General features: G+C 55.9%; 8 protein-coding genes across 8 annotated transcripts; 4 read left to right on the top strand and 4 right to left on the bottom strand.

Moving 5' to 3' along the window:
• Positions 1 to 1,154: 1,154 nt before the first annotated feature.
• C8A04DRAFT_35034 (ribosome assembly factor mrt4) lies at positions 1,155 to 2,081 on the bottom strand (the record flags this gene model as incomplete). The annotated part of the gene is made up of 2 exons (XM_062783024.1): positions 1,155 to 1,803; positions 1,891 to 2,081. The coding sequence occupies 2 exons, from the start codon at positions 2,079 to 2,081 to the stop codon at positions 1,155 to 1,157; spliced, it is 840 nt and encodes a 279-aa protein (XP_062639685.1).
• Positions 2,082 to 5,307: 3,226 nt separating this feature from the next.
• Positions 5,308 to 9,435, top strand: C8A04DRAFT_35033 (P-loop containing nucleoside triphosphate hydrolase protein; the record flags this gene model as incomplete). The annotated part of the gene is made up of 2 exons (XM_062783023.1): positions 5,308 to 7,727; positions 7,803 to 9,435. 2 exons carry the CDS (start codon positions 5,308 to 5,310, stop codon positions 9,433 to 9,435), a joined length of 4,053 nt encoding a protein of 1,350 aa, XP_062639684.1.
• Positions 9,436 to 11,713: 2,278 nt separating this feature from the next.
• Positions 11,714 to 12,587, top strand: C8A04DRAFT_25819 (uncharacterized protein; the record flags this gene model as incomplete). Its single annotated transcript, XM_062779701.1, has 2 exons — positions 11,714 to 12,301; positions 12,351 to 12,587. 2 exons carry the CDS (start codon positions 11,714 to 11,716, stop codon positions 12,585 to 12,587), a joined length of 825 nt encoding a protein of 274 aa, XP_062639683.1.
• A 1,367-nt stretch (positions 12,588 to 13,954) lies between these two features.
• C8A04DRAFT_35032 (DUF1183 domain protein) lies at positions 13,955 to 15,198 on the top strand (the record flags this gene model as incomplete). Its single annotated transcript, XM_062783022.1, has 2 exons — positions 13,955 to 14,068; positions 14,146 to 15,198. 2 exons carry the CDS (start codon positions 13,955 to 13,957, stop codon positions 15,196 to 15,198), a joined length of 1,167 nt encoding a protein of 388 aa, XP_062639682.1.
• A 645-nt stretch (positions 15,199 to 15,843) lies between these two features.
• On the bottom strand, positions 15,844 to 18,446 carry C8A04DRAFT_25817 (BRE1 E3 ubiquitin ligase-domain-containing protein; the record flags this gene model as incomplete). The annotated part of the gene is made up of 4 exons (XM_062779700.1): positions 15,844 to 16,017; positions 16,086 to 17,756; positions 17,818 to 17,961; positions 18,318 to 18,446. 4 exons carry the CDS (start codon positions 18,444 to 18,446, stop codon positions 15,844 to 15,846), a joined length of 2,118 nt encoding a protein of 705 aa, XP_062639681.1.
• A 727-nt stretch (positions 18,447 to 19,173) lies between these two features.
• C8A04DRAFT_25816 (transcription factor TFIIIB component-like protein) lies at positions 19,174 to 21,060 on the top strand (the record flags this gene model as incomplete). The annotated part of the gene is made up of 1 exon (XM_062779699.1): positions 19,174 to 21,060. One exon carries the CDS (start codon positions 19,174 to 19,176, stop codon positions 21,058 to 21,060), a length of 1,887 nt encoding a protein of 628 aa, XP_062639680.1.
• Positions 21,061 to 22,308: 1,248 nt separating this feature from the next.
• On the bottom strand, positions 22,309 to 24,101 carry C8A04DRAFT_9835 (XPC-binding domain-containing protein; the record flags this gene model as incomplete). Its single annotated transcript, XM_062785647.1, has 6 exons — positions 22,309 to 22,917; positions 22,997 to 23,332; positions 23,400 to 23,479; positions 23,546 to 23,618; positions 23,844 to 23,891; positions 24,084 to 24,101. The coding sequence occupies 6 exons, from the start codon at positions 24,099 to 24,101 to the stop codon at positions 22,309 to 22,311; spliced, it is 1,164 nt and encodes a 387-aa protein (XP_062639679.1).
• Positions 24,102 to 24,980: 879 nt separating this feature from the next.
• Positions 24,981 to 26,507, bottom strand: C8A04DRAFT_25814 (uncharacterized protein; the record flags this gene model as incomplete). Its single annotated transcript, XM_062779698.1, has 1 exon — positions 24,981 to 26,507. The coding sequence occupies one exon, from the start codon at positions 26,505 to 26,507 to the stop codon at positions 24,981 to 24,983; it is 1,527 nt and encodes a 508-aa protein (XP_062639678.1).
• Between the last annotated feature and the right edge of the window lie 1,181 nt (positions 26,508 to 27,688).

Raw genomic sequence — 27,688 nt, 5'->3', positions numbered from 1 at the left:
CCAGGCTTCACCCACGATTATCCCACGCAAATCTGGAGAAACGAAGAGGTATGGGGACGTAACTATCCACGGATATCCAGGTGTCCAGCACCTCTTCCTGTACAATTCTTCAGTGCTGCTCTAAGACCGCCTGGGCCAGTTAGGACGGACGGCCTTTAGCGAGTATCTAACAAAGTGTTCACGGGGAAGGTAATACGCCGATTCTTTCTTCGTCTTGTATTTATTTTACCTTTTTTCCATTTTAATGTTTTCTTTGCGCTCTGGACGCTTGTAGCCAAAACCAATATCAAAAGGGGAGATGGGAAAAGATATCGAGTAAGAGACAGCCAGACGACATGACAGAGAGACAAAGACTGAGTGGGGAGTAAGTAAGGGGACGGATTATGACGGGACGGCGGTGAGATCTTAGGTAATAATTGTTTCTTTCCCTTTTTTTTCTTTCTCTGTGATGATGACGATCATATAACTGGGCGGGCGGCAAGGGCGGAGGGAGAAACATGGGAGAATGTATGAGAGGTAGGTAGATAGGTAAGGAAGTGTTATTTCCTACTCCGACCTTGGGAGACGAGGCGTCGTTGCTCATCGTTCTCGGCTAGAAAATGGGGGCCTCTTTGTATTCGCCCTCCTACCATGTGGACGAGGAGTATGAGAGCCGGTTTGGGCACACTCCTCATGGCTGGTTAACTTTTTCCTCTTTCTCAGTTGCTTGACACCCAGGTACATAGGTCGCGTGGCAGGTACTCGGATTGGCGAGGCGTGCTCGAGAAATGCTAAGCAGACAGAGCACTTCACATAGTTGAGCAAGAACCTCACTCAGTGGTTTCTCCCAGCATGATTAGACTAGTAACCTCTTGATGGCATGAACGGCTCTATTTTGTTTTCTGTCTCTCTCCTTTTCATTTTTTGTTCCACTAGCCCCTGCCTTATATCCCCGAGACGCCAAACCCCGAAAGAAACCCAAGCCTGAGAAAAGCTATGGTATCATGCAAAAGAGTTCCCCGATATGACACAATGTGAAATGGAACAGGAGCAGACCAATCAGCAAACAAACGAATAGAACAAATAGGTCCCCGTCACAACTTATATCCATCCCGCTGGTTCACCCCGTGAGATGGACGAACGGACAAACATGCTGGGGAGGGAGTAAGGCGGTATTATTCATCGTCCTCCTCTTCATCATCTTCCTCCTCCTCCTCACCACCAGCACTCTTCCTCTTCTTTTGCCCCTGCTGCCCCTGCTGCAACGCCAAAGCAGCCTCCCGTTCCTTCGCCCCCTCCAACTCCGTCACCTCCCCGGACGCCGCACTCCAATACGCCAACAACCCCACCCTAAACTCACTCAAACAAATACTAAACAACTTCAACAACCTCGTCTGCCTCGAATCCAACACCTCCCCCTCCCTACAAATCGTATACCCCGCCACACTCCCCTCCCCGGTCTCATCCCCCCCCAAACAAACTTTCCCCTTCACCATCCTCGTCGGCACCCCCAACCGGCGTAGTTCCGGGTCCAGCGTGTGCGAGACCGGAACGTCATGTTCGGGGGGGACTTCGCCCGCGGTGGAGTAGACGATGCCCGGGGGGATGGTGATGGTGCGCGGGGAGACGGTGCCGGCGCGCGCGAAATCGACGTGGGTGAGGGAGGCGAAATAGGACTCGATGGTGGCGGGGGAACGGTTGGTGAAGAGGAGGCCGACGGAGCCGGTTAGGTAGCGGGTGAGGTGGTGGAGGCCGTCGGCTTGGGATTCTTCGGGGGTGCTGCCTAGGGCGCGGGCGGTGAGTTTGGTTTTGCCGAAGAAGATGCTGTGGGCACGCGGTTTAGTGTTAATTTTCGTTTCAAGATATCGTGGTTTTTTGGTTAAGGGTTAGAAGGTCGGAGGAATAACGTACCGGCAGTCGGACAGTTCATGGCGGACTTCCTTGAGGTAGTTGTTCCTCATATTGTCAATGCTAAATGCAAAGCAGTGCTGGTACTGTGGGATACATTCCCGAATATTGGAAAACAGCTTGTCCTTTTGCTCGCGGGTCTTCTTGGTCACCTGGGTGAGGTGGTAGACCTTGGCGCGTTTTGACTTGGGCATGGTGGGCGTTATGTTTGAGGGTAGATTTTATGGGAAAATCGGTGTAATTGGGGATTGGAGTTATGTTGCTGAAAAAAAATAGCAGGAATTGGATTGGTTTTTTTTCAGGGCGTGGTGTTGTCACCAGAATTGTCAATACAAGTTTGCACGGATCCTCAGCGATATGGAACCAAATGCAGAGCCAGTGCTCTTCTTCGTTTTTTTTTTCTGCCGTGGTAATTTTTGGGCGGTGTCGCTGCATCCCCGCCAAGAATTGGCCGATAAGAAAGAGCCCCTCCTCGATAGGCGTCGGGGTTTTTCCCGTCCGAAGCAGCGAGCGGCCAGGGCCCCCAGGCCTCTGGCCAAGTCCTGTCAGCCAGCCGATCACATCACAACCCCACGACCAAACGGGACGGACCGAGTGACGGACGCCTTGTTTGTCAGTCAAGATGGAAGGAGATCTAAGGCTTCCGTCCTGGCGACCCTACTCTGTATGCGGATTGCTGCCTCGCAAGAGCAGCCTTGAGGTTAGGCAACGTCTGTATAAAGGTCCAAGTTATAACACATCGTTTTTACTGTGTATTTGTAGACCTTCCAGGCTGCCAGTCCTCGGTTGCTGCACGTGCAGGTTCAAGTAGGTGTCGGTCGGATCGGACAACACCCAAGTCTTACACAGTAACATACACAGTCCCTCCACACTCACACCACAACTTTTTTGACCTGCAGATGTGCATGGAATCCGACCAAGCACTTTCCTACTCGAGTCACTGACGAGCAGTCTTGCTGACTGCAGGACGCAGAGCTAAACCAACGTAGTAACGTAGTGTAGAGAGGGGACCGACGGCGAAGACGCACACACGGTCTTCACTCCGGCAAACTCCGATTATGTCCGTTTGCGAGACCCCGAGAGGGATCAACAATACGAATACAAATTTAGGAACAGGAATTGTCCTTGAAACGGTCGGCCGAGAGAAAGCTTTCGCGGGCTTTAGCTCGAGAAGGGGACGGGGGCGCAGCTCCTACTGTGGTAGTGACAAATGTAGTGGAGTGAAGGAAGAAGAAGCCCCTTGTTTTTGTTTGCATTCCGCCGAACGGCTGGGCTGGGCTGGGGGGGAACGGAAAATGAGCCGCATTTGTCCCACACAGGGGGGGACTGCTAGTCATCGTGTTGTTGATGGGCAGTTTTGGCGAGCCGGGTCTTGTTTGGCTTGCATTGGTAACTAACGTTCACGTTTAGCGGACGATTTCCCCCCAAAACACGTGGGCCAAGGAATGGAAAAACGTGTCAAACACGAAACTTTGTTCCAATTTCAATGTTGACTTCTAGTTTTCCACCACAAAATCATGGCTAGAAGGCAGCCATTGATGATGCCGCGAAGATGACAAGAGCTGATCGCAACCTTCCATGGGATCTGATAACGTTACCATTAACGGCCGAGCAGCTTGTCGCATTCCTTGGACGAAGAGGAATTCCCCAGCCGCGCGTAATCTGTACTGTATACCCGTACGGACGTACTGTGTGCTTTGTCACGCCCTCCCCGAGTCCGCGCCGTTGATTTTGGAAGGAAGGTTTTGGGAGATGAATCATGGAGATGGAGGCTTGGGGGGGTCGGGATCGGGTCGTAATAAACCCCGGGGCCCCGATTTCTCATCTCGGTGGGTGCGGGTGTTGTGGGGCGGCTGGGGACCGACGGGAAAAGCTGTGCCTTTTTTCGCCCAAACGTCAAATCACATCCACGTCCGCCCTCGCCCCCTTCTCAGTCGGGGGCTGCATAGCGGATCGGGTCCCGATATGACGCATTTCAAAGCAATGTTTCCTTTTGATTCCTCGACAGGCAAACGGGAGCTGTCTGATCTCAGCGTTGGGAACCTGGAAAGGGAAACAAGCATCGGCACGGAGTAGTGTACATCGGATTGGGTTACTATGTATGCAGATTGACTGCTGAGCGAGCGGTGTGCCCGATCGTTCCAAGTTATCTCATCAGGGAAGGCATAACTTGCATGCAGGTGTGGTGGGGGATATTTTGTTCTTTTTTTTGAGACCGAAGTTTTGGACCAAAAGTCCTCCCTTTTCCATGAAAGCCAACCGAACGGATTTCAGCGACGAGACCCTGCAATTTACACAGTGGAGCTACAAGCCAGGGTGGGGGCTGGGAGCCCACGCGGCCTGATAGAGAAGATGCCTGTGCGGTGGGCGTTTGAGCGGCTGGGCGGCGCCGAGAGTGCGTATGGTGTTTGAGACCCAGCGTATAGTTACACGACATAGGTATCCGTAAGAACGGATACGATGACTCTGCCCGTGTGTATGAGTCTGTTCTCATCGCTGGGCCGCTTCGATGGCACGATGGCTGGGCTAAAGCTGAGGCTCCCGTCAAGGCTGAGACGTCCGCACAGTGGCAGGGGCACTGGGGAAACGGGGTACTCAGGTCGTCGGGGTCGGGCCAGTGGCAAGCACTCAAGGAAAGAAAGTCTGGAAGTCTCCGGTGGTGACTCTTTTGCCCAATTCTGTGCCGAATCCGGGTGGATCAGCAAGGCCCCCACCCCTGTCTGTTTCGATGGCTTCCTGTGCTTCGCTTGGTTCCTTCCATTTTGACATGGGGCGGGCTCGCTCTCGTTTTGGTTCGGCGAGCCTAATTGGTCGGGAATTTGTGAACGAGAGCGAGGGGGGACCTGCCGACTTTTGATAACCTGAAGTGGTATTGGAAATCGTTTACGTCGGACCCGATGCGCGCTTGTCTGAACGTCGGGGGGCCGGCCGAATTTAGTTTGTCCCGAGTTCCGACGGGCTCCTGGAGGAGACCGTGGTGCGCGTTCCATGGGGATGGAGGGTTTCCTTTTTGGAGTTAATATAGAAAATAGCCTGCTGCCCGTGATTCTTTGTTCCTGGCTAGCTTCCGATTTCCCTCCCTCGATTTCATCACCACTATCCGTACTATCGTTTCGGAGGGCCCATGCCAGTTCCTGCGTGAGTTCGAGCAACCGGGCTTTGACATCGATCGGCCTGAGCTCCGCATTGGCTTTGACTTTTAAAATATCTGCAGTAGACACCACGCACCCCCCTCTCGACATTGCGTACACGATTAGGAAAAGCGCCCATTCCGTGCGCGTTCTCTCGGCTTTTCGCCTAACCCGGTCCCAGCGCTGTTCCCCCAAGGCCTGGTGATAGCGGGAGGAGAAGAAGAGGCCGCAACACCAACCACCCACACCGAATTCCTTCCTTGAAGGTTCCCTCTTTCTCATTCTCATCATGGGCGTCTCCGAGTTAAACGAGAAGAGCGAGAAGAGCGCGGTTCCCACGCCGAACCCCGTCTCGTCCGCGCGCGAGTCGACCAACGGCGAAACTACAGACAACGACAACAACGACCATGCCATTGACCTCGCCAAGGCCGACAGCAAGGTGGTCGTCGCCCCTCCCAAAGATGCCGCCGAGGCTGATCCCTACGCCCACCTCCCCGAGCGGGAGGCCAAGATCCTCCGAGACCAGGTTTTCACCCCCGAGGTGAAAGTCGGCTTGGCCACACTCTACCGCTACTCATCCCGCAACGATCTGATCATCATTGTGGTGGCCGCTCTCTGCGCGATCGCTTCGGGTGCCGCACTGCCGCTGATGACGGTCATCTTCGGTAACCTCCAGGGGACGTTCCAGTCGTACTTCACACCGGGCTCCGGCCTGACATACGACGAGTTCACTAGCGAGCTCGGGCGGTTGGTTCTCTACTTTGTGTACCTGGCGATCGGCGAGTTTGTGACGGCGTACATCGCCACAGTGGGCTTCATCTACACGGGCGAGCACATCAGCGCCAAGATCCGCGAGCACTACCTGGAGAGCTGCATGAAGCAAAACATTGGCTTCTTCGACAAGTTGGGTGCGGGTGAAGTGACGACGCGCATCACGGCGGATACCAACCTGATCCAGGAGGGCATCTCGGAGAAGGTCGGACTGACACTGTCGGCGGTGGCTACCTTCGTCGCGGCGTTCATCATCGGGTTTGTGAGCTTCTGGAAGCTGACGCTCATCCTGCTGAGCACAGTCGTGGCGCTGGTGCTGTGCATGGGGACCGTCTCGCGGTTCATCGTGCGGTACTCGCGGCAGAACATTGCGGCGTACGCGCAGGGCGGGTCGATCGCGGAGGAGGTCATCAGCAGCGTGCGCAATGCCGTGGCGTTCGGCACGCAGGACCGGCTGGCCAAGCAGTACGACAGCCACCTGATTCGGGCCGAGACCTTTGGCTTCAAGCTCAAGAGCACGCTGGGCATCATGATCGCCAGCATGATGACCATCCTGTACCTCAACTACGGCCTGGCCTTCTGGATGGGCTCGCGTTTTCTAGTCGGCGGCGAGGTCGCCCTCAGCAAGGTGCTCATCGTCATGATGAGTGTCATGATCGGCGCCTTCAACCTGGGCAACGTGGCCCCCAACATCCAGGCTTTCACCACCGCCGTGGGTGCCGCGGCCAAGATCTACAGCACCATCGACCGGCAGTCGCCCATCGACCCGTCCAGCGGGGAAGGCATCAAGCTCGAGAAGGTCTCCGGCACCATCCGCCTCGAGGGCGTCAAGCACGTGTACCCGTCGCGGCCCGAGGTGGTCGTCATGGACGGCGTGTCGCTCAACATCCCCGCGGGTAAGGTCACCGCTCTCGTGGGCGCTTCCGGTAGCGGCAAGTCGACCATCATCGGTTTGGTCGAGCGGTTTTACTCGCCCCTCGAGGGCGCCGTGTTCCTGGACGACGTGGACATCTCGACGCTCAACCTCCGCTGGCTTCGTCAGCAGATCGCCTTGGTGTCGCAGGAGCCCACTCTCTTCGGTACAACCATCTTCGAAAACATCCGCCACGGCTTGATCGGCACCAAGTGGGAGCTCGAGGGCCCCGAGAAGCAAAAGGAGCTCATCGAGGACGCCGCGAAAAAGGCCAACGCCCACGACTTCATCAGCTCGCTGCCCGAGGGGTACCAGACCAACGTCGGCGAGCGCGGGTTCCTGCTCAGCGGTGGACAAAAACAGCGTATCGCCATCGCCCGCGCCGTCGTGTCGGACCCCAAGATCTTGTTGCTCGACGAGGCCACCTCCGCTCTGGACACCAAATCTGAAGGCGTTGTCCAAGCCGCTCTCGAGGTCGCTTCCGAAGGCCGCACCACCATCACCATCGCCCATCGTCTTTCCACCATCCGCGACGCACACAACATCGTCGTCATGTCGCAGGGCCGCATCGTCGAGCAAGGCACGCACGACGAGCTGCTCGAGAAGCGCGGCGCGTACTACAACCTCGTCACGGCGCAGGCTATCGCGGCGGTCAATGAGATGACGGCTGAGGAAGAGGAGCTGCTGACCAAGGAAGAGACCGAGGGCATCCAGCTGCGCAAGTCATCGACTCGCGGCAGCACGAGCAAGGGCGCTGGTGCTGCTGCTGTGCCTGAGGATCCTGAGGACGATATTCGTGCTAAGCTGAACAAGACCCAGTCGCAGCAGAGTGCCAGTTCGATGGCGCTTGCTGCGCGTAAGAAGGAGGCTGAGCAGAAGTATGGTCTGTGGACGCTTATCAAGGTCATTGCTAGCTTTAACCGTGAGGAGTGGAAGTTGATGGTTATTGGGTTCTTCTTCTCGGCTATCTGTGGTGGTGGTAACCCGACCCAGGCTGTCTTTTTCGCCAAGCTCATCAGTGCTCTGTAAGTTCTTTTTCTCTCCTTGTTGTCACTGACTATTATTATATAAGTACACCAGAAACTGACTAACACACCCAGGTCGGTCCCTGTTACCGAGGAAAGCATCCCCACGATCCAGCGTGAAGCCTCGTTCTGGTCGCTTATGTACCTGATGTTGGCGATCGTCATGTTCATCTCCTTCGTCGCGCAGGGCGTCGTCTTCGCCAAGTGCAGTGAGCGGCTGATCCACCGCGTGCGTGACCGGTCGCTGCGGTCGATGCTGCGCCAGGACGTTGAGTATTTTGACCGCGACGAGAACTCGGCCGGCGCCCTCACCTCGTTCCTGAGCACTGAAACCACCCACGTCGCCGGCCTCAGCGGCTCGACCTTGGGAACCCTCATCATGGTCAACACCACGCTCATCGCCGCCTGTGTCGTCGCCCTCTCCATCGGCTGGAAGCTCGCCCTCGTCTGCATCGCCACCATGCCCATCCTCATCGGCTGCGGCTTCTTCCGCTTCTGGATGCTGGCGCACTACCAACGCCGCGCCAAGCGTGCCTACTCCGGTTCCGCCAGCTACGCCTCCGAGGCCATCACCGCCATCCGCACCGTGGCCGCCCTAACCCGCGAGGACGACGTTCTCGCGCAGTACCGCGCCTCGCTCGCCGTGCAGCAGCGCGCCAGCTTGATCTCCGTGCTCAAGTCCAGCCTGCTGTACGCCGCCTCGCAATCCTTCATGTTCCTGGCCTTCGCCCTCGGCTTCTGGTACGGCGGTACCCTCATCGCCCGCCACGAGTACTCCATGTTCCAATTCTTCATCGTCTTCTCCTCCGTCATCTTCGGCGCGCAGTCCGCCGGCTCCGTCTTCAGCTTCGCCCCGGACATGGGCAAAGCCGTCGAAGCCTCGCGCGACCTCAAGACCCTCTTCGACCGCAAGCCCATCGTCGACACCTGGGCCGCCGACGGCGAGAAACTCCCCGCGGTCGACGGCAACATCGAGTTCCGCGACGTGCATTTCCGCTACCCCACGCGCCCCGAACAGCCCGTCCTCCGCGGCCTGAACCTCTCCATCCAACCCGGCCAATACGTCGCTCTCGTTGGCGCCTCCGGCTGCGGCAAATCCACCACCATCGCGCTTCTCGAACGCTTCTACGACCCCCTCGCCGGCGGCATTTTTATTGATGGCAAAGAAATCTCCTCCCTCAACGTCAACGAATACCGCTCCTTCATCGCCCTCGTCTCGCAAGAACCCACCCTCTACCAAGGCACCATCCGCGAAAACATCCTCCTCGGCTCGCCCCACCAAGTCTCCGACGACCAAATCAAATTCGCCTGCCAAGAAGCCAACATCTACGATTTCATCCTCTCTCTCCCCGACGGTTTCAATACCGTCGTCGGCTCCAAGGGCGCCCTCCTCAGCGGTGGGCAAAAGCAGCGCATCGCCATCGCCCGCGCGCTGGTGCGTGATCCGAAGATCTTGTTGCTGGATGAGGCGACCAGTGCGTTGGATTCGGAGAGTGAACATGTGGTGCAGGCCGCGCTGGATAAGGCGGCCAAGGGACGCACGACGATTGCGGTGGCGCATCGGTTGAGTACGATTCAGAAAGCGGATGTGATTTATGTGTTTGATCAGGGGCGGGTGGTGGAGCAGGGGACGCATGGGGAGTTGATGAAGAGGAATGGGAGGTATGCGGAGTTGGTGAATTTGCAGAGTTTGGAGAAGCATGCTTGATTGTGCTCACTTACTCAGTGATTAGAGGTTGGAAGAGAGTCATGATATCATATGGGGGCTGGGCGGTTTCTTGTTTTTCTTTTTTTCTTTAATTATCTTGTCTTGTCATGTCAGGGATAAAACTGGCGTTGGGGGAGCATATAACTACGCATAGCCACCACTCGACCACCAGATGTAGGATGTGTTGTGGGATGATAGAGAGGGTATAGCGACGGTAGACGGCGGAAGTCTGAAAGACTCGGATAGGGTATTGTGGGATGACTGTGTACGAGGACGATAGTCACCATCTCCCCGGTTTATACAACTGTTTTAATTTGATCAAATACTTTGGTCCTGGATCTTTGTCTAGCTGGTGTTTCTCTTGTTGTCTCAAGTTTCCGCAAGTTGAAGGCGAGCTAGATGTGATTTGGCACCTTTCACTTACATAGACTTACAGCCCGCGGAGCATTCGATGCCCAACCCCGCTGCGCATCAATGGGCCGCTCCCTGGGATCCCTACTTAGTTCTCCCCTCCCCCCAGAATTGTCCACGGCAGATTTATTCCTCTTGTGCACACAGCATACCCGACCTCGGCAATCTCGCGCCCAGGGCACGCATACCACCCAACACCAACAGATCCGCCAAAGATCCTGAACATGGCTGGGCCCTTCGACGCGCGGGGAGCGAATGACGACCAGATTCTAACGGTTGTCGCTCAAGAGGTAAGATAATACAATCCGGTGCCTTGTTCATGACTGACCGAAAATAGATCGGTATATGACCGGCGGCCTCGCCCTCGAGCGCCTAGAGGCAGGAGAAGGGTTCGATTGTATGGGTATTATGGAGGGACTCTCCGACAACACAGTTGGGATTTATATGTCTATTCCGCCGGGCGAGGAGGTTGCATTCGCAGACGGCTCGCAGGCAGAACCAGGGGATTGGGTCTGTTTAATCCAAGAGCTTCCCGGAGACGCTGTCGTGGACGCAGGAGAGACCGTTATATTTGCACCTATCCTCGCAAAGTAGTAGTCTGACTTGATATGGAATCAACCATCATTTAGGCTTGCCTCGTGCCCCCCAAAACAAACCTGGGATCAAAGCCAGAACCTCGGTCAAAATAAAGCCCCTCGACTTGTGTACGAGGACGACCAGTTACCATCTCCCTGGTTTGCCCAACTGTTTTAATTTGATCCATTACTTGGTCCTAGATCTTGTTTCGCTGGTGTTCCTCTCTGTTGTTGATATGCGATTAAGTTAAAAAGGGGTGTGATCTACAGAGGAGCGTCATATAGTACCCAACCCCGCATCCGGCTCTGGGTCGCTCTCTCCTCGTCTTGGGCCGCTCTCTCCTTGCCTCTCCTCGCTCGAACAATCTGGGACAGATTTCCCTCACGCAACAAAAATATCGCACCAGGGACACCAGGGATACACATACCAACAGATCCGTGAAAGGTCCTAAAGATGTCCGGGTGCTTCGAAGTACCAGGAGCGAATGACGACCAGATTCTAATGGTTGTCGCTCACCAGGTGAGAAAGACAACGCGATCGGTGTGCTTCCATATATCCATTACTCACCGAGAACAACCAGTTCCACACGCCACCGTACACCTTTGAGCTCGAGGATGTCGACGCCGGAAGTGTAACACAAGGAATCCCCGAGAAGGCAGTTGCAATCTACATGTCTATTCCGTCGACCGGCGGTGTTTTTTTTGCAGACGGATCGCAGGCGCAACAGGGAGAATGGGTCTATATAACTCAAGCGCTTCCAGGGGGGGGTATCAGCGCCGCGGCAGGCAACGTTGTTCTGCGATATATCAACCAACAGTAGTCTGGCAGGATGTAACACGAGCTCCATGTTTCCAAATCCGGACTGAAACTAGAAACTCGGTCAAAATAAAGCACCTCCAGAGTCTACATATCCCGTCGTAAGCCCCCCTCTATACACTCATGTACATGCACGTGTTTGGCGTCTAGGATAGATAAGACCGTCCTCGAGCGGTGTTAGTAGTTATTGGGTTGTTCTACATATGAACAGGAGTCACAGTCCACGGGGGAGAGGTACCTACCCCGCAACAACCTACATACACCTGAGGAAGTTACGGCCCTATCAGAGGTAGCCCACGGCAAGCACAAGGCTGCGGCATCTTCTGAGGCCAACCGAAGTTATTCCGCACCCCGAATCTAGCAACAGCCGGAACAAGCTTGAGCCACCGCCGGCTACAAACGGGGATGCCGACGACGAAGACGAGCGAGTGTCAGTCAACGCCTATACAGCCTATTCGCACAGCCCAGATCTACCATGGCTTCCGCAGGAGGAGGCGCCTTTCACTGGTCCAGCTCATTGAACCCGAGCGCACCAGGCATGTACATGACCGCGGCCGAGCTCATCGCAATCGCATTCGAGCGGCAACGCCAGCCCAGCCGCGGCGTCGAAGGCCAACAACAAGAGCGTACAGAGCTTCCGGGGCTGTTTGCGCCAGCACCTCCTACCGCTGGAGGCTTCGGCAACACCGGAGCCGCCCCTCCTCGCCTGCCTGGCCTGTTGGACCCGAACGGGCCAGCCACAAATATGTCTGTGGCCGAGATCGTCGCGGCCGCGTTGGAGCGGCAACGTCAGTATGACCGCGCCGAACGCCGACAGGAGCGCGGAGAGCTTGTGGAGATGTTTGAGGCAGCACTCACTCGCCATAGGGATGGAGCGCCCGCGCCTGCGCCTGCGCCTGCACCCGCGCCCGCGCCGCGTAACCATTCAAGCCAATCTACAGCTGTCCAGGAGTACCAGGAGCTCATGGAGTTCCCGGAGATCGAATACGCGCCCACGGGTGTAGGATGCTTCGATGTGAAGGGAAAGAGTGAGGACGAGATTTTGGAGCTGGTCGCTGAAGATGTAAGATCATGCGATCCGTGTTTGTTCAGTGCTTACCGGGTGAAAATAGATCGGCATAATAGCGGACGACCTCGACTTCATCGACGTCGAGAACGACGGTGTTATGGAGGGAATCACCGAGAAGACAGTCGCGATATATATGTCTTGCTCATGGACCAACAATGTTACATTTGAGGACGAATCGCTGCTGAAACCAGGATATTGGGTATATTTAGTTCAAGCGCTTCCAAGACGTATCCTGTGGGGGACAAATGGCGTTGTATTTCGACATATCAACCGGAAGTAGTCTATAATTTTGTGTACATACATGTTTGGGACAATACCATCGTTGGGTGAAACTTGTCTCACGGAACATTTCAGCCCCAGCTTCCGGATCCAACCCAAACCCAACCCCTCACCTGCTTGGGCATCCATAAGCCGCTATCGCCCCGTCAGAACAGGCCGTAACAGGTTTCACTCATATAACAAAATACCGCGCCAGGGACATATATCCATTACGAACAGACCCACGAAAGATCCCGAAGATGCCCTTTAACGTGAAAGGAATGGCCGAGGACGCGATCTTAGTCCTGACCGCTCTGGAGGTAGTTAAGACAATTACTTACTGAAAATAGTTGGGTACGGTAACGGCGGACAACCTCTATTTCGAGGACGTAAAGGACGGTGTAAGCGTGAACGAGGGAATGTCCGATAATACAGTTGCGATGTATATGTCTATTCCGCGAAACGACTACGTTATGTTTTCAGACGGAATGTACTAAGAACCGGGGCACTGGCTCTGCACTGTCCCAGCGCTTCCCGGAGGCGGTATCCTGCTTGGGACAGAGAAGGTCATATTTCGATATATCAACGCCAAATCCGCATAACCTAGGTTGATGGAAAATCGGTCATCTCGCGGGTTCCACTCTCCAAAGCCAACTCAAAATAAAGCCCCTCCCGAATCGAGAAACATTATTTCAATCCCCCAAAACCGACGTGTCAACGTGTCAACACCGTGAAGCGGCAGTTAAGTTGACCACTCTCCTCCCACATGGCTGGCTGGCCGTCACAAGGCAGCCCTGCAGTTAGTTGGGCGGTTAGCGGGCCTCCTTTTAGGTCTCGAAAGAGAACTCTGGAAGACCAACCATTGAAGCCAAGCGCCAAGCGCCGGGCCGGGATCTCGGCGTTCTTAACACTTCAAAAGCCCAAGCTTTCCCCACTTGGTCCCGACTTTGGCATTTCCTAGTTAGTTATTTCACGGTATGGAGCTCTTAATGACTGACTGACTTTGCTTGTTTGCCACTCCCGTGTTAACAGCCTCGGCAGGGCAAGGAACTCAAACAAAGACTCAAAACGACACGTTGTCCTTCTGGAATCTTGGTTTTGGGTCTTTCTTTGTTTCCATTTGAGGGTCCGACCATTGCAGCACACCTGTAGAAACTCACTTTAGAGCATTTCAGCCCAGCCATCAAGGTTTCAACGTCCATCGCCGAACAATATCTCGATTGACCACGAATCAACGCCGGACGTTACTCTTTTACTCTTTTACATACAATTCCCGACATCCCACGCCACCTAATTACCTACCAAAACGACTCCCATTTACCGAGTCCCACCTCACTGAACACACTCGACCGAACCAAACCAAGCCAACCCAAGCCAACCCAACTTAAAATGCGTCTCGACACAACATCAACCACCCCCCTCCTAACCCTCCTCAGCCTCATCACCCTCCTCCCCTCTCCCACCCTCGCCGCCCGTCCCAAAGACGCCATCCTCCTTTCCGAGGTACCCCCCCCTTCTTCTTTCTTCCCCCTTCCCCCCTTCGCTTCCCCAAGATACTGACACATGCTAATCATCCCCAGGTCCAAACCCTAACCCTCCGCGCCCCCCACCTCACAACCTCCCGCCGCCTCCCCCCAATCCCCCAACTCAAATGCCTCTCCGCCCCCCCCCTCTGCAAGCACGCCTCGATCCTTACCCTCCGCTGCGTAAACCAAGGCTCAAGCTACACCTCGCAAGACATCGAATGGGCCTGCACAGCGCCCAGTCTGCCGACCACAGTGCGCCTGGACAGGACAGATGTGATCTGTGAAGGGTATGAGAGCGCTGATGATGCGTACGTGTTGAGGGGGAGTTGTGGGGTGGAGTATACTTTGGCTCTGACGGAGGAGGGGAGGAGGAGGATGCCGGAGTTGGATCCGGGTCGGAACGGGAAAGGCAGGAAGGGGGGTGGTGGACAAGAGGGAGAGGAGAATGATTGGGCGGGGTATTTGTTCGGGGTGTTGTTTGTGGGCGTGTTGGTGTGGATTTTGTATAATGCTTGTTTGCGGGCGGGGGAGAATAATAACCGTGCTGGAAGGGGACGAGGTGGGAATACTGACCACCGACGCGGGCCTGGTGGTGGTGGAGGAGGAGGTGGAGGATGGGGACCAGGCTGGGGACCTGGGAACGGAGGAAACGGAGGAGGAGGACAAGACTTCAACGACCCGCCACCTCCCTACCCCGGCACCGGCACCAACTACGGCACCAACAAACCCTCGTCTTCCTCCGACCAACAGCAGCAACAACAAGGCTGGCGCCCCGGTTTCTGGTCCGGACTCGCAGGCGGTACAGCAGCGGGCTACCTCGCCGGCAACCGTAACAACCGTAACCAGCAGCAACAGCGGTGGTTTAATAACAACGACCGTTACAACACCGGGGGACGTCCGGGCTGGGGGTCGTCGAATCGGGGTTCTTCGGGCTGGGGCGGCTCAAACTGGAACTCCAACTCCGGCTGGGGCGGCGGCTCCTCCTCGAATTCGAATTCTGGCTCGGGCTGGGGCGGCCGAAGTGGAGGAGGAAGCGGACGGTCGTCGAGTTCGGACTCGGTTGGGCAGCATGAGAGCACGGGGTACGGCTCCACTAGCCGGCGCTGAACAACGCAGCGGCGATAGACGATAGTGAGAAAGAAACACGGCCAAGTAACTTTAAGTGCTCAACTGGGAACAGAACGCAACATTGGATATCAATAACTGCTGGCTTTGTACAGTACACAGTAGTCCCTCACCGGAGCGCCCCCACCCCTGCCCCGAAATCCCATTCTCCCTTTCCCCCGAAACGCCGGGTCTATATCCTGCTTTTGAGAGCAAAATATAAAAAAACGAAGAAACTCATCGCAAAATCCCCCTTCTCGTCTTCTCACTCGGGAGTCTGCCCAAGTCCTCCTCATTCGACAAACCCCGTGCGTGCCAGCACCTTTGACGTAGTCGCACACCACAATATATTACATTTCGGCCGATGCATCCAGCGGACGGCCTAGCTCATACACACACATTTCCCATCGTGAATTCTCGCACTCGGTGTCGTTCTCTTTTCACTCTTCACCCTCTTTGTTGTGGGCCCGCAAGGCCAATAGTTGTTCGAACGGTGCAGCCGTACCAGCCGCATAAACCGACCTTCGAACCAGCTGTCTCCACATTGTGTTAATCTCTTCCACTGGCCTATGTCGTCCGGCCCCACTCTCTTTTTCCATGTCGATTTTCGGGATTCACACTGTCTCGCAATGAACAGCGGTTGTTGATTTACAAATGAGCAGCCATGGCGTCGTTTCGGTCGAAGGACTTGTTGCAGCTTGGGCACTTCCGCATCCGGTTGGCGATCCGATCCTCCACGCAGCCGCTGCAGAAAACATGCCCGCAGACCTTGAGAATCGTGTTCTTGAAGTTGCTGCGGCAGACAGAGCAAATGACCAAATTCTAAAAACAAAAGAGTTAGTCGGGGTATCAAACAAACGGTGGAAACCCAAAGTAAATTTATCACTCACCCTCAGTGCTTCCTCCTCCTCGGTCGAGTTGCTCTGGCACTTGGTCTTCCACTTGCTGCAGTCCTTGCTGATCTCCTTGACGTCCACCTTGACCCTTTCGAGCTCCGATTCCGCCTTCATGAGTTGCTCCTTCATGGCGGCAACCGCGCCGTCCTTGGCCTTGACAAGATCCGCCAGGCTCGAGATCTGCGACTTGCACGAGTCCGCCTTGCGTGTCGCCTCCGTGCTCAGCTGTTCCAGCCTCTTCCGCTCCGCCGTGGCCGTCGAAATCTCGTGCTTCAGCGTCGCGATCTGCTTCTCGAGGCTGCCAATAAGAGCCCGGTTCTGCGTCTCGACCTCCTTGAGTTGCGAGATGATCTCCGAGCTCTTGCCGTTCTGCGCCCGAAGCGTCCTGATCTCTGCCGACCTGATGTCCATGTCCTTCCGGGCTGCAAAGTACTTCTGGTCCGCCTTGGCCTTCTCAGCCGTAAGCGTCGCCACTCGTTCTTCAAGGTTGTGGAATTCCATAACCTTCTTGTGCCCCAGCGCCACCGACTTCTTGTACGACTTCTCCAGAAGCGGCAATTCCTTGTTGATCGCCTCGAAGTCCTTGTCGAGTTTGATGTATCGCTGTCGGAGTTCCTCGACCGCTAGTGCCTCAAGGTCTGGACGCGGGTCCGTCATGGCGGCGTCCTCGCTGGGTCGTAGCCGGTCGAGCTCAGACTCGAGCTGCGCGATGCGGTCTACTTGGACCTCTGTCAACTCCTTGATTTGTGCTAGAGCCGTCTTTTCCTGGTCCTGGCTCGCCTTGCGCATCGTCACCTCGGCCAATAGTTCGTCGCGGGCGGATCGGATACGTGTCAGGTCCTGGTCCTTTTGCTGGAGTTGGTCCTCAAGCTCAACCGTGACTCCCTGCGCCTCGGTTTCTAACTTGATCTTCCACTCGGTCCTTTCACCCCGTAGCTTTTCCGCTTCTTCCCGCAGTTGCTTGTTCGTGGCCTCCAGGTGGTTAATACGCCGAATCAAATCCTCGTTCTGTCCTTTGAAAAGCTTGAACACGTCAGTGCGCGCGTATTCTTCATCCGTCACGGCCTCCTTCTTGATCTTGTAGGTCGAGTTTTCCTCGGTCAGCGCCTTGTTTTCGGAAAGCGCGGCGTCGAGTTGCTGTTTCTGTTTCTCCACGATGGCCATGGCTTCCTGGTACTGCAGCTTGAGTGTCCCACTGTCCCCGTTTGACATGTCCGACCCGGCGCCATTCTCGTCCTTGGAAGCCGGAAGGGATGTGGCGCCAGCCAACGCTTGCTGTTCCAGTTTCTGTACCTGCGCACTCTTGGCCCGGTCGAGCTTGCGTTCCGCCTTGATGACCTTGAGAGTGGCCTTGTCGTATTGTTCTGAGAGTGACGCGTTCTGTGTCTCGAGCCGATCGACCTTGACCATCAACTCCTTCTGCTGGGCTAGCAGTGATTTCACCTGGGATTCGAGCTGCGCTACTTCCGGCTTCACCTCACCTCGCGCCCCGGAAAGCCGCTTTAGAATGGCGTCGGTCTTGGATTTGAGCGCCTTGCCTTTGTCGCCGAGGTGCTTCTGGAATTCTTTGCTGTCCTTGAAAGAAAGAGCGGAGCCTGGTGCTAGGTCCGCGGAATTCCGTGATGATGTCGCGCCTTCTACAAGGAGTTCAATTTCTTGCAGTAGCTGGGACACAAGTACAGTCAGCGGGGCCGCCCCGAATAAGCACAGACCGGATCGAACGTACCTGAAGTACCCACGCATCTACTATCCGAATGTGGTCGTCGTGATCGGTGGAACCCCTCTCAAGTTCGAGAACGCGACTTTCCAGGTTGATTTTCTCCCGCTTGTATTCCAGCATCTGCCGGTAGATGGCACCTTTTTGGTATTCCTACAAAAAAAAAAAATACCCATGTTAGTCGACTCGTTCTTCACCCATCAAAATCCAACGCGAGCAGGGACTGTGTACATCGTAGCGAAGAAGCAGCGGAGGGATGGAAGGCAGGAGGAGGAAAGGGTTGAACAGATGAAGAGGCCTGAGAGGAGCTCGGCGTGCTGTTGCCAGCAGGCGGCGCATTAGCCACAGTCAAAGGCGGGGAAGTGCCGCGTGAAGCATCGCGTTCGATGCCTGCGGGTACGGCGGTTGCTGCACAAATGGCGTCGGCATCGACGCGGCAGCGGCATTTGCCCGGCTAGGGGAAGGGCATGATGATGACGCAAGGACTGTGTCGTGTGACAAAAACTCACCTCAATCCAAGCCTCCTCTTTCATGTCGCCAGAGTCGTCCTTGGACTTGCTGCTGCCGTTGACTGCCTGTCGCTTGCTTGGTGGGTAGTCGTCGACCGCGCCAGACGCGGGTCTCTTCCTGTCCTCCATCTTCACCAAGGTGGCAGGACGGGGCAACACGGATGGCGAGGCGGCAACCGGCATCAGAAAAAGCGCAGGAGCGAGGTGAAAAAAAGGTCGATTTTTGGTGAGGGGAAAGAGGAAAGAAAACAAAGGAGTAGGGAATAATTAAAATCGTAGAGTGAATACAGGAAAAATCACGAGATGCAGCCGGTCGTCGTGAACCTCGGCGGCGCCCTCGGAAAAATGAAGCTGAAAGGCGAAAGAGGGTGAAAAGGAGCGTGCAGTTTTGGGACTGGAACGGAGAACGCAGAATGGAGAATGCACAGAGCGCCGCAGCGGCCAGAGAAAGAACGGGTCCGCCGCGTTGCATCTCGACCAAGGAAGGCTCATTTTCCACTGCTGCGGCGTGGCGCTAGGCCTCTTTGGGCCTAGTCCACAGTAGCCAATTGTCTTATCACCTCCGCCCCACGTCGCGCCGCTTTTCAAGCCTCTGACACGACCTAGAAATGCGCTGCACTGCAAGTGGGACTTTGTTCAATCCAGCACGCGTTCCTTCCTCGAAAGTCTTCGAATTAACAAATTATTTTCGAGGTTTCTTGGGCTGAAATTCTCCCCACATCCGTCTTTCTTTACGGCTTATTTCGGAACGAATCGATCCCTCATCCCTCGACGAAACCCCCCAGGTATGCGCAACCACCCGCATTTCCATCGGGAGCGAAAAGAGCCAGCTGCTGCGGGGCAGTAATTCGACACAATGTTGAACAAGAAAACCGCCTTCAAACCGAAGGCTGCAATTCGTCGCCCGGCTGCAAAGCCGGGACCACAGCCTCCATCGCGCCCTTCGACGACGGAGCCATCGGCGAATACCACACCGACGCCGCAGGAGCCGTCGTCGACCTCGCAATCTCAACCTGCCCCGCACCCGGCCGCGAGCACGGTCGTCACAGAGGATGAAGCCGCAAGCACGAAGGATCGCTCACAGGAACAGGAGAAGCCGGGCGATTCGGCTGCAGTTGTTTCTAGGCCACAGACAGGCGCAAGCTTGACCCCGCCGGTCATAGAAACACGGGCAGATGAGGAACAACCCGTTGCAGCGGTCGTTAAGGAGGCTCCAGGAAAGCAACCGGATACACCCGAAGTCGGGGGGCAAAAATCCCAAACCACTCTACCGAGCGAAGAGTCTATCGCATCAGACGCCCAAACTGTCGATGCTCCTACAGATGCCCCGCCACCAACCGCTCCACCAGCAGAAGAGCCTGCCAGTTCTACGACACATACCTCAACCAACGACCATCCAGCGCCTCATGCCGAGGACCAACCAGTTCAAGCTCGGGCGGCACAACCTGGAATTTCTAACGACGAGAACCAACAATCGAACACGGGAACGGCATCTGAATCCGCACCAGACGCTCCCCAGGCAGCAAAACCAAAACGAGGCAGGAAACGAACAGCAGCCGCGGCTGACGACGGGGACGCTGCCCAGCAAAACTCCGCTGCTCCATCAAAGAAAAGGCCACGAAGAAGAGCCGCTCCACTTCCGGGAGAGGAGGGGTACCAACCAAAGAGTACGCGGAGTCGAAAGCGCAGCGGGCCGGCAGCAGAGAACGGCGAGGCCGGGGACCGGGGTGACGAAAATACCGAGCAAGGCCAAAAGAGACCTTCGAGGACACAACGCGAGGCGACACCGCCGGATGCCGAGACTGTCGAAATCGACATTACCCAGGTCAAGATGGCCGACCTAGCGAAAGACATGCACATTGGGAAGAAATTCAGCTTGCACGACGAGCTGATGGAACGTGAGCGCGCTAAGCGTCTCCGATATAACGAGCGGAGGAAACGGCAGCAAGCCGGTGAAGATGGCGAAGATGCGGGTGCCAACGACGAAACACCGAACACATCATCGAACTCCAACAACAACCCCAGCACCAGCACCAGCGCCCAACCGACACCCGTCGCCGCGGCCCAGACCGCCGACGGCGAAGATGACAAATCGGCCGAAACCCCCGCCGAGAACCGAGCCACCATTGGTGAAACCTACCAGATCATCGACGGCGAAATCGTCCTCGATCACCGCTCCCTCCAAGTAGACCGCCACGCCCGCGCGCGGGAAGAAGCCGGCGAACTAGTCGAGGTCGAAGAAAACGACTTCACCCACCACACCACCTCAGCCACCTACCTCCGCCGCAGCCTCAAACCCCAACAATGGACCGACGACGAAACCGACCTCTTCTACCAAGCCCTCCAAGCTTTCGGCACCGACTTCGACACCATCTGCCGCATGTTCAAGGGCAAGACCCGCAAGCACATCAAGCTCAAGTTCAACCGCGAAGAGCGCGTCAACCCGGCCCGCATCACCGCCGCCCTAGTCGGCCAAAAGACGGTCGCCATCGACATGGAGCAGTACCAGCGCGCCACTGGTCAGGAGTATGAGCCGGCCCAGGCTATTTATGCCGAGCAGCGGAAGGCCGAAGAGGAGTTCCAGGCGCGACAGAAAGCCCTCGAGGACGAGAAGGCCGAGGAAGTCCGTCGCAAGAAGGAGGAGGTCTTGGCCCAGTTGAATACTGCGGTTAATGAGGAGGGGGTGAAGAAAGGTGGACGTAGAGGGCGCAAGAAGAAGGCTCCCGCTGCCGTGGGGTTGTGATGAGCTATGGGGGGGTGCCCTTCTGTATGCTTTCTTTCTTCTATCTCTCGGGGTTATTTGTCGCATTGGGTGGGTGACTTCACTTATAGTAACGGCGCGCGGTGCATCTCGGGGCCGGTGGGGTCGGTGGTTGTTTACACGGAGTCTATCCCGTCTTTCTGACGCTGGCAGAAATTGTTAACGATTGGTCGCAGCCAGGCCAACAATGAAGAAGACGAGTCGGGGAGAAATCCCATCGTTATGTTTGAAATGTCAAAACAATATATATCCGATACCCCTGTTTCCCTTCGGTTCACTTTCTACTCCGCGGTAAAGATGTATGCCGGAGGGGATAGTACGAGGAGTTTTTATAATCGAGTCCTAGGATTAACGGTAACAGCCCCCTTTGCTTGGATAAAGCAATACATTACATGAAGCCGCTGCTTGCTAGGGAGTGGTATGTTCAGTCCATTGTAGCTCTGTGTATCAAATGTTTTCACACATCACCTAGATAGGGTCCAGAAATTACCTCGGTACATATACATATGAGTATCATGCCAATGGCCCTTGTTTTCCGAAAAGAAAAGAGAGGACATCTGAATTCGCCGAGTAATTAAAAGCGTCTACGAATATAGGCAGGGCCAAGTAACATATACCTTACTCATCTTCATTATGTTTTCGCTAGCTTGTGCTAGGCTGAGTGCACCGGTCGGTGACACACCACTTCTCCGTAACCTTACACGCTGTTCCATAGTCACAAGTTCAGTTTGCAAACCAAGGCGGGGGTGGTCAAGAGGCTTTCTCTAATGGGGAGTTGAGGAGGAGCGTAAAAAAAAAAGACATGCATCGCGCCGTGTAACAGAGTCACACTCTCTTCCACCCGTCCATCCACCATCCACAACAACTAGGGAGAAAAGAGGAGAGTTGCCCCCCTGAACTATATTGAGTCCAACCGTTGTCCATTCCGAATCATTCCCATTCATGATTTACCCACGAATCCCAACGCAACCCAACGTCCCCGCGACCCTAACTTGTGCAAGAGCGGAACGGAACGCGAAGCTCAGCCCTAGCTAAGGATGAGGAAATAATGCTCGTCCAGCTCTGTCCAGCCCAGCCCTGCCCAACCTGTCCCAACCCTTCTTGCTATGTCACACTCTGATCCCTACGATGAGAGATCGCAAAGAGGGGTGAAAAAGAAAAAGGAAAACGACCGGGAATCATAAACCCTTTCCACCTATTAACTCCAAAGCACGATTATAAGGAGAGAGATCAATGCATGTCCTCGTCATCATCGGGCTGGTCAAAGAGGAAATTCGCGGCGAGCTCCTCGTTCTTGTCGCAGGCAAAGTAAGCTTGGATAGCCTGGTCTTGTGTGAACCCTAGACGGGTAAGCCTCTCAATGGCGTCGCGCTCTTCCTCGGTGACGGAGATCTGGTGGGCTCCGGGCGGGAGCGGGGCATCGTCGTCTCCACCCGCCTCACTAAGGAGGGAGAGGAACTGCTCGGGGTTCTGGGCGATCAGTTGGGCGAGCTGAGGGTTACCGGCGCCGAGCTGTTGCAGAATAGGTTCGAGCATCTGGGGCTGTTGCTGGACCAATTGGCGAAGTTGTTGGAACTGTGCGTTGGCTCGGAGCCCCTCAAGGTCCCCAAGGCCCTCTCCACCACCGCCAGCGGCCGCAGCAGCAGCAGCAGCGTCGGCGCCACCACCCCCACGCGCACCGGAGCCACGCCCTTGCTGGGCCGCGAGATCGAAGAGGTTCACGTTGGACTCATCATCGGCGTTGCCACCGGTAGCGGCAGCAGCGGCCGGAGCGGGAGAGGATGCGGCCGGCGCAGCTTGGCGGGAACTCGAGGATTGTTGAAGATGGTCGGGAATGCCCTGTCACAACCGGAGTATTAGCACCACCCACCGAGCACTCACAGACAACAATAACAACAACAACGGGGAGGAAACATACCGTCAGGAGATACTCAACCGCACGATCCGGGTTAAAGAACGCAGCGCGCATGGCCGCGTCGATCTGCGAGCGCTCAAAGCCCATGGCCTCCATGTTGGCAATGGCCTCTGCGCGCTGCTGGCCCATAGCCAAAGCATTTGGGTCATTGGATGCCGCCTCAGGAGCGGCAGCTCGGTTCGGGGTCGGTGTGGACGGGGCCGCAGGGGCGGTGCCGGAAGACTGTGCGGGGGCGGCCGGAGCGGCCGGGGTAGACGCTTGCGCGGGAGCGGGTGTCGCGGGAACGGCGGACGAAGACGACGCCGCGGCAGTGGCAGCGGCAGCAGGAGCCGGCTTGGGCTATAAACAGAAAACACCGTTAGCAATGACAACCACGCTGGGCCAATGGCTGTTTTGTCGCACGTACCTTGTTCACGACACAGACAACGAAGCCCTTCTCCTCAATCTTGTAGGTCTCGACGGTGTCCTCATCTTTGAGAATCTTGCCTAAAAGACACCAGAGTAAGCTAACAACTCACACAACAACACATCTCAAGGTACAGCTCGACATACCGGAGTAAATCAGCTTCTGGAGCTTAGGATCCCAGCCCCGCTCCTCCGAAATCCTCTGCTTGACAGCCGAGATCTAGGAGCTTGTCAGCATCTCAACTTCAGCGGACGCAACTCCAATCTTCGACGCTCTTCGTTCCGGTATTCCGTCCTTCATAAGTCGCGGGTATCGCTCGGTCGGAATATCGGGCCAAAGCGCATTTCGTAGTGGCAGGACAACCGGGCCGAGGCGGAAGCCCGAGCGCATGTTTGTTTGGCCGGCGAAGACACGAAGAGGGGTAAAAGCGTTGAGGGAACCTACAAGATCGGTCGGCTCGACCTCGAGCACGAACTTTTGCTGCTTCAGATCCTAAAAAACCAAGCAACCCATCAAGTCAATATTGGAATATCGTAGCGAGACACAGAATGTGGTGAGAAATTCGGCGAGGCAGTTGCGCCGAGGCACCGGTACATTGGGGAGCGCGGGGTTGGGGTGCGCTTGGGCAAGAAGCGAGAGCTATCGCTGCGAAGCACAGCTAAACAACGAACGGGCCAACCGTACCTTGAACGTCACCTTCATGATGGGCAATCTGGGTCGTCGCCGATTATCTAACTCGTAAGGAAAAAGAATCGGGAAATGGGTCCGCGATGTGTTAGAACCGGGAAGGATTTTGGGTTCGGAGGGCCGTTGAGGTTGTTTTTGGAGAGCTGGAGGTTGTCTTCTGAAGGGTGGGTAGTAGTTATGGCGGTTGATGTGGCAAAAGTAGAAGAAGGCAGCAGACAGCCAAGCCCGTTTTGGAGCAAAAGAGTGGGGAATTTGGGGGGCACGCGGCCGCTGACGCCTAGCAGCTGTGGGCTTTGGCGCCCGCACATGTTCTTTGCTTTGGCCAGCGGGGTGCCTCGCGATGCCCCACTCGGACAGGTCCCTTCTTCAACACCAACAACGCATCATCGAGACAAGGAAACAATGAAAGTATCCATTGCATGTGTCGAATGAAATTTGTGCCTTTATAGAGCCGAGAAATTCTAAAATAACCAATTGGGACTCCCACGTTTCTCTGTAGCATTCTCAGAGCGCACAATCCACCGGTTCAGTTTAATCAAAATGAATTCACTCTTTCTATACTCGTAACTCCAAGGTCATCATCGGGCGATGGGCCCCCTATCGCCTTTCTTCTTCCCTTCCCTCCGTCCAAATCCAACGCCGCGCTAAGTATCAATTCCTCTTTGGTATCATCCCCCCAGCTCCGCACCTCTAACCATCATACCCAAAATCCCGTTCATATCTCCCCAAAACAAACAAAAAGGTTTTTCAGATACCCGTGAGCCCGACCGACCGACCGACCCAGGGTATCAAAGTCATGAATCATCATGGGTGTTCCCCGACATTGGCAAGCCAGGTTGCTTGCCCAATTCCTAAGCTCTTATAATCCCAAGCTCTTAACAGACTCAACTCAACTCAACCCCTCAACCCGGTCTCCAGCCCAGCATTGAGCACATAATCCGGAATCGGCGGTGTCATCATGCGCTCTTCATCCTCCTCCTCCTTCCCCTCCATTTTCTCCTTTCCCTTCTCCTCTTCCTCCTCCTCTTCTTCTTCCTCCCTCAACTCCGGCGACCCCGACCTCGACCTCCCCCGCCCTGACGCTGCACCCGCCTGCAGAAACGACTCACACGAATTCGCCCTACTCAGCGGGCTCGGCACCTGCGGCTGGCTCTCGCTGCGCAGCCGCCGCAGGCTCTGAATACTACGGATGCTGTGCTTATCCGACGTGGAGATCACCTGTCCCGCGTTAGGGGCCGCAACGACCACCGTACCGGGCGTGGCGCTCGGCGGGGCTGGCGAACCGGAGCGGAAGAGCGGGTGGATGTGGGCTTCGCTTTCGTCTGCCGCTGTTGCTGGAGTTGAGGAGGCGGTGGGGGTTGATGGGGTCGTGGTGATGGGAGGTGAGGGCAGCGCGGGGAATGCGGCGCGTTGCGCGTGGATGGTGCGGGTGGATACGGGACTGTAGCTGCGGCTGCGACGCCTCGCCTGTGGTGGCTCGAGGATCTCACTGGTGTTGCCGGGACTAGGGCTGCGGCTGGTGGTCGGGCTGGCAGGGATGGTCTCGAGGAAACGGCTCGGTTTCGGGGACGACGACTCGAGGACTGTCTGACGGTTTTCCGGGTCGACAGCCGAGGTATCCCAGGAGTCGAAGCCGACCTCGGAAAAGCGGGATTGGCGCTCCCGTTGCGAACCAAGCGTGTCGAGAGACGCCGGCCGATGAGACGACCGACGGCTGGTGGTGGAGAGTAAGCGAGTCTTGGATGTGATGGGGCGGATGGCTTGGGAGAAAGTCGAATTCACCGTCTCGGCCGTTGAGCGGCCCGCGCTTGAACCAGGCGGCGTCTGAGAGTCGAACGAGCGGCTGCTGCGCTCCTTGCTAGCCAAAGCCGGGGTCGCCGTGTTGTGGTACGGTACGGTCTTGATCCGTGGTCCCAGTCTACTGTTGACGTGCTCGCTCAACCTCGCAGCATCTGAGCGAGACTTGAGCGACCTTCCCGCAAGGAAGTGAAACACAAAGAAAGCCAGCTGCGTCGCAAACGCGAATCCCAACGCAACCGAAGAGCCCACCAAGAAGTCCTGCGCCCCTAGCCTCAATATCGTGCTGCGTGGGTCGTTCACCACCTGGCTGAGACACACGATGCTCGCCACCGAAACAACGGACGCCACGGCACATAGCCCGAGGCCTGCGGCGAACCATATCCTCCTTGCAACCTTCCACCGGGTACTAGGCGCCCATGGAACGACGTGGGATAGACTGAGAAAGGGAAGAGAAACAAAGAGAGCGCCTTGGAAAATGGTGGCCGCGATGGCCGCGGCCCTCACTGATGGTGCCCGGTCTTGAGGTGATCGGGCCAAGATGATGTGGATGCCGAATATTGCTGTCGTTGGGAAGAAAGCTATCGCGCCCAGCGCGGCTGGGACGTTGGGAGATATCGCCATGTGCCCGTGGTGGAAGCCGTTGTGGCTGTTGTTGTTGTGTTGATTTTCAAACCTCCCGATATCCTAAAATGCTCGGGACGAGTGTGTGAGACAAGTCCTGGCGGAGCCTGACGACGTGTGATATGTCGAAGGTCTTCCCTTGAGTGCGCCTGGTTTTCGGATGCGGTGAATGGAGGGCAAACGGAGGCCTGCGTGTAGCCGTCTGGGAAACTCGCCTGCTGCAGCACTGGATCTGACCGCCTGTTTCCTTCCTTTCTCTTCTCACGAAAGGCCCCAAAGCAAGCTCCAATGACGATAACGAAGGTGGATAGTGGATAAGTGGCGGAATAAGAGAAGCTTCCCGGTCAACCGCCGTGGTTGAGGGGAAGAAGGGGGTGCGCGGTACTGAGATAATAAAGCCGGGTTTGCTGGTTTTATCAGCCGTCTTCATGTGACTGGGTCACTGGATCTGACGCCGAGACCACGGTAATGGTGATGGGAATTACCAGGTCTCTTATGCCGTCTTGTATCGAAGCCCGGATAAGGCAGTGGAGGGAAAGAAAACCGGGCTGAAGGTCGAGGCAAATCAGGCAGTGATGTTCGATATGTGGATGTCGAATCCGGTCTTAAAAGAGGGGAGGCCGCTGAATATCCAAGGCGGACGAAAGGCGGAAAAAATGAGGGACAAGGCTGAATTGGCGGGTTGAGAGCCGTGATATATTCCAGAGGAAAAAAAGTAAGATGTGTGAATGTGGGCGGAAGACGCTGACAGCCGACAGACAGTGGCGAGAAACCCGTTGTGTTACTTTCTTGCCCAAGCAAGCAGGTGGGACTGGAGAAGGGGAAAAGAAGGATATCCTCTCACAGCTCGAGCTGGTGAGTGAGTGGGTGAGTGAGTGTGAGTAAGTGACTGTAAGTGGAGGGTAAGAAAGAAAAAAGCAAAAGAAACAAAATCTGGTATTCGTCGGCCCCAGTCCGACTCGATGTGGGCGACCCGGCTAAATGTAGTAACCACACAACTGACACACAAACCTCGACGCGTTCGGATCGCGTGGAACCCCCCCCTCCATGTCGATTTGTTGTTCGTCCCGTCCCTCCTCTTCTCCGCCCTAGCCCTGAAGCAGCCTGGTTGGGATGGAGGGATGCTGTGCCTGGCGAGGAACCACGCAATGCAGTGCCTTCGTCCGTTGTGGAGGGGGGGT

This window comes from Dichotomopilus funicola, assembly GCF_033296635.1.
Source record: "Dichotomopilus funicola strain CBS 141.50 unplaced genomic scaffold C8A04scaffold_9, whole genome shotgun sequence".
Taxonomy (NCBI): Eukaryota; Fungi; Ascomycota; class Sordariomycetes; order Sordariales; family Chaetomiaceae; genus Dichotomopilus; species Dichotomopilus funicola.
Note: the sequence above shows the minus strand (reverse complement) of the source record. Positions and strands in the feature narration are given on the sequence as shown.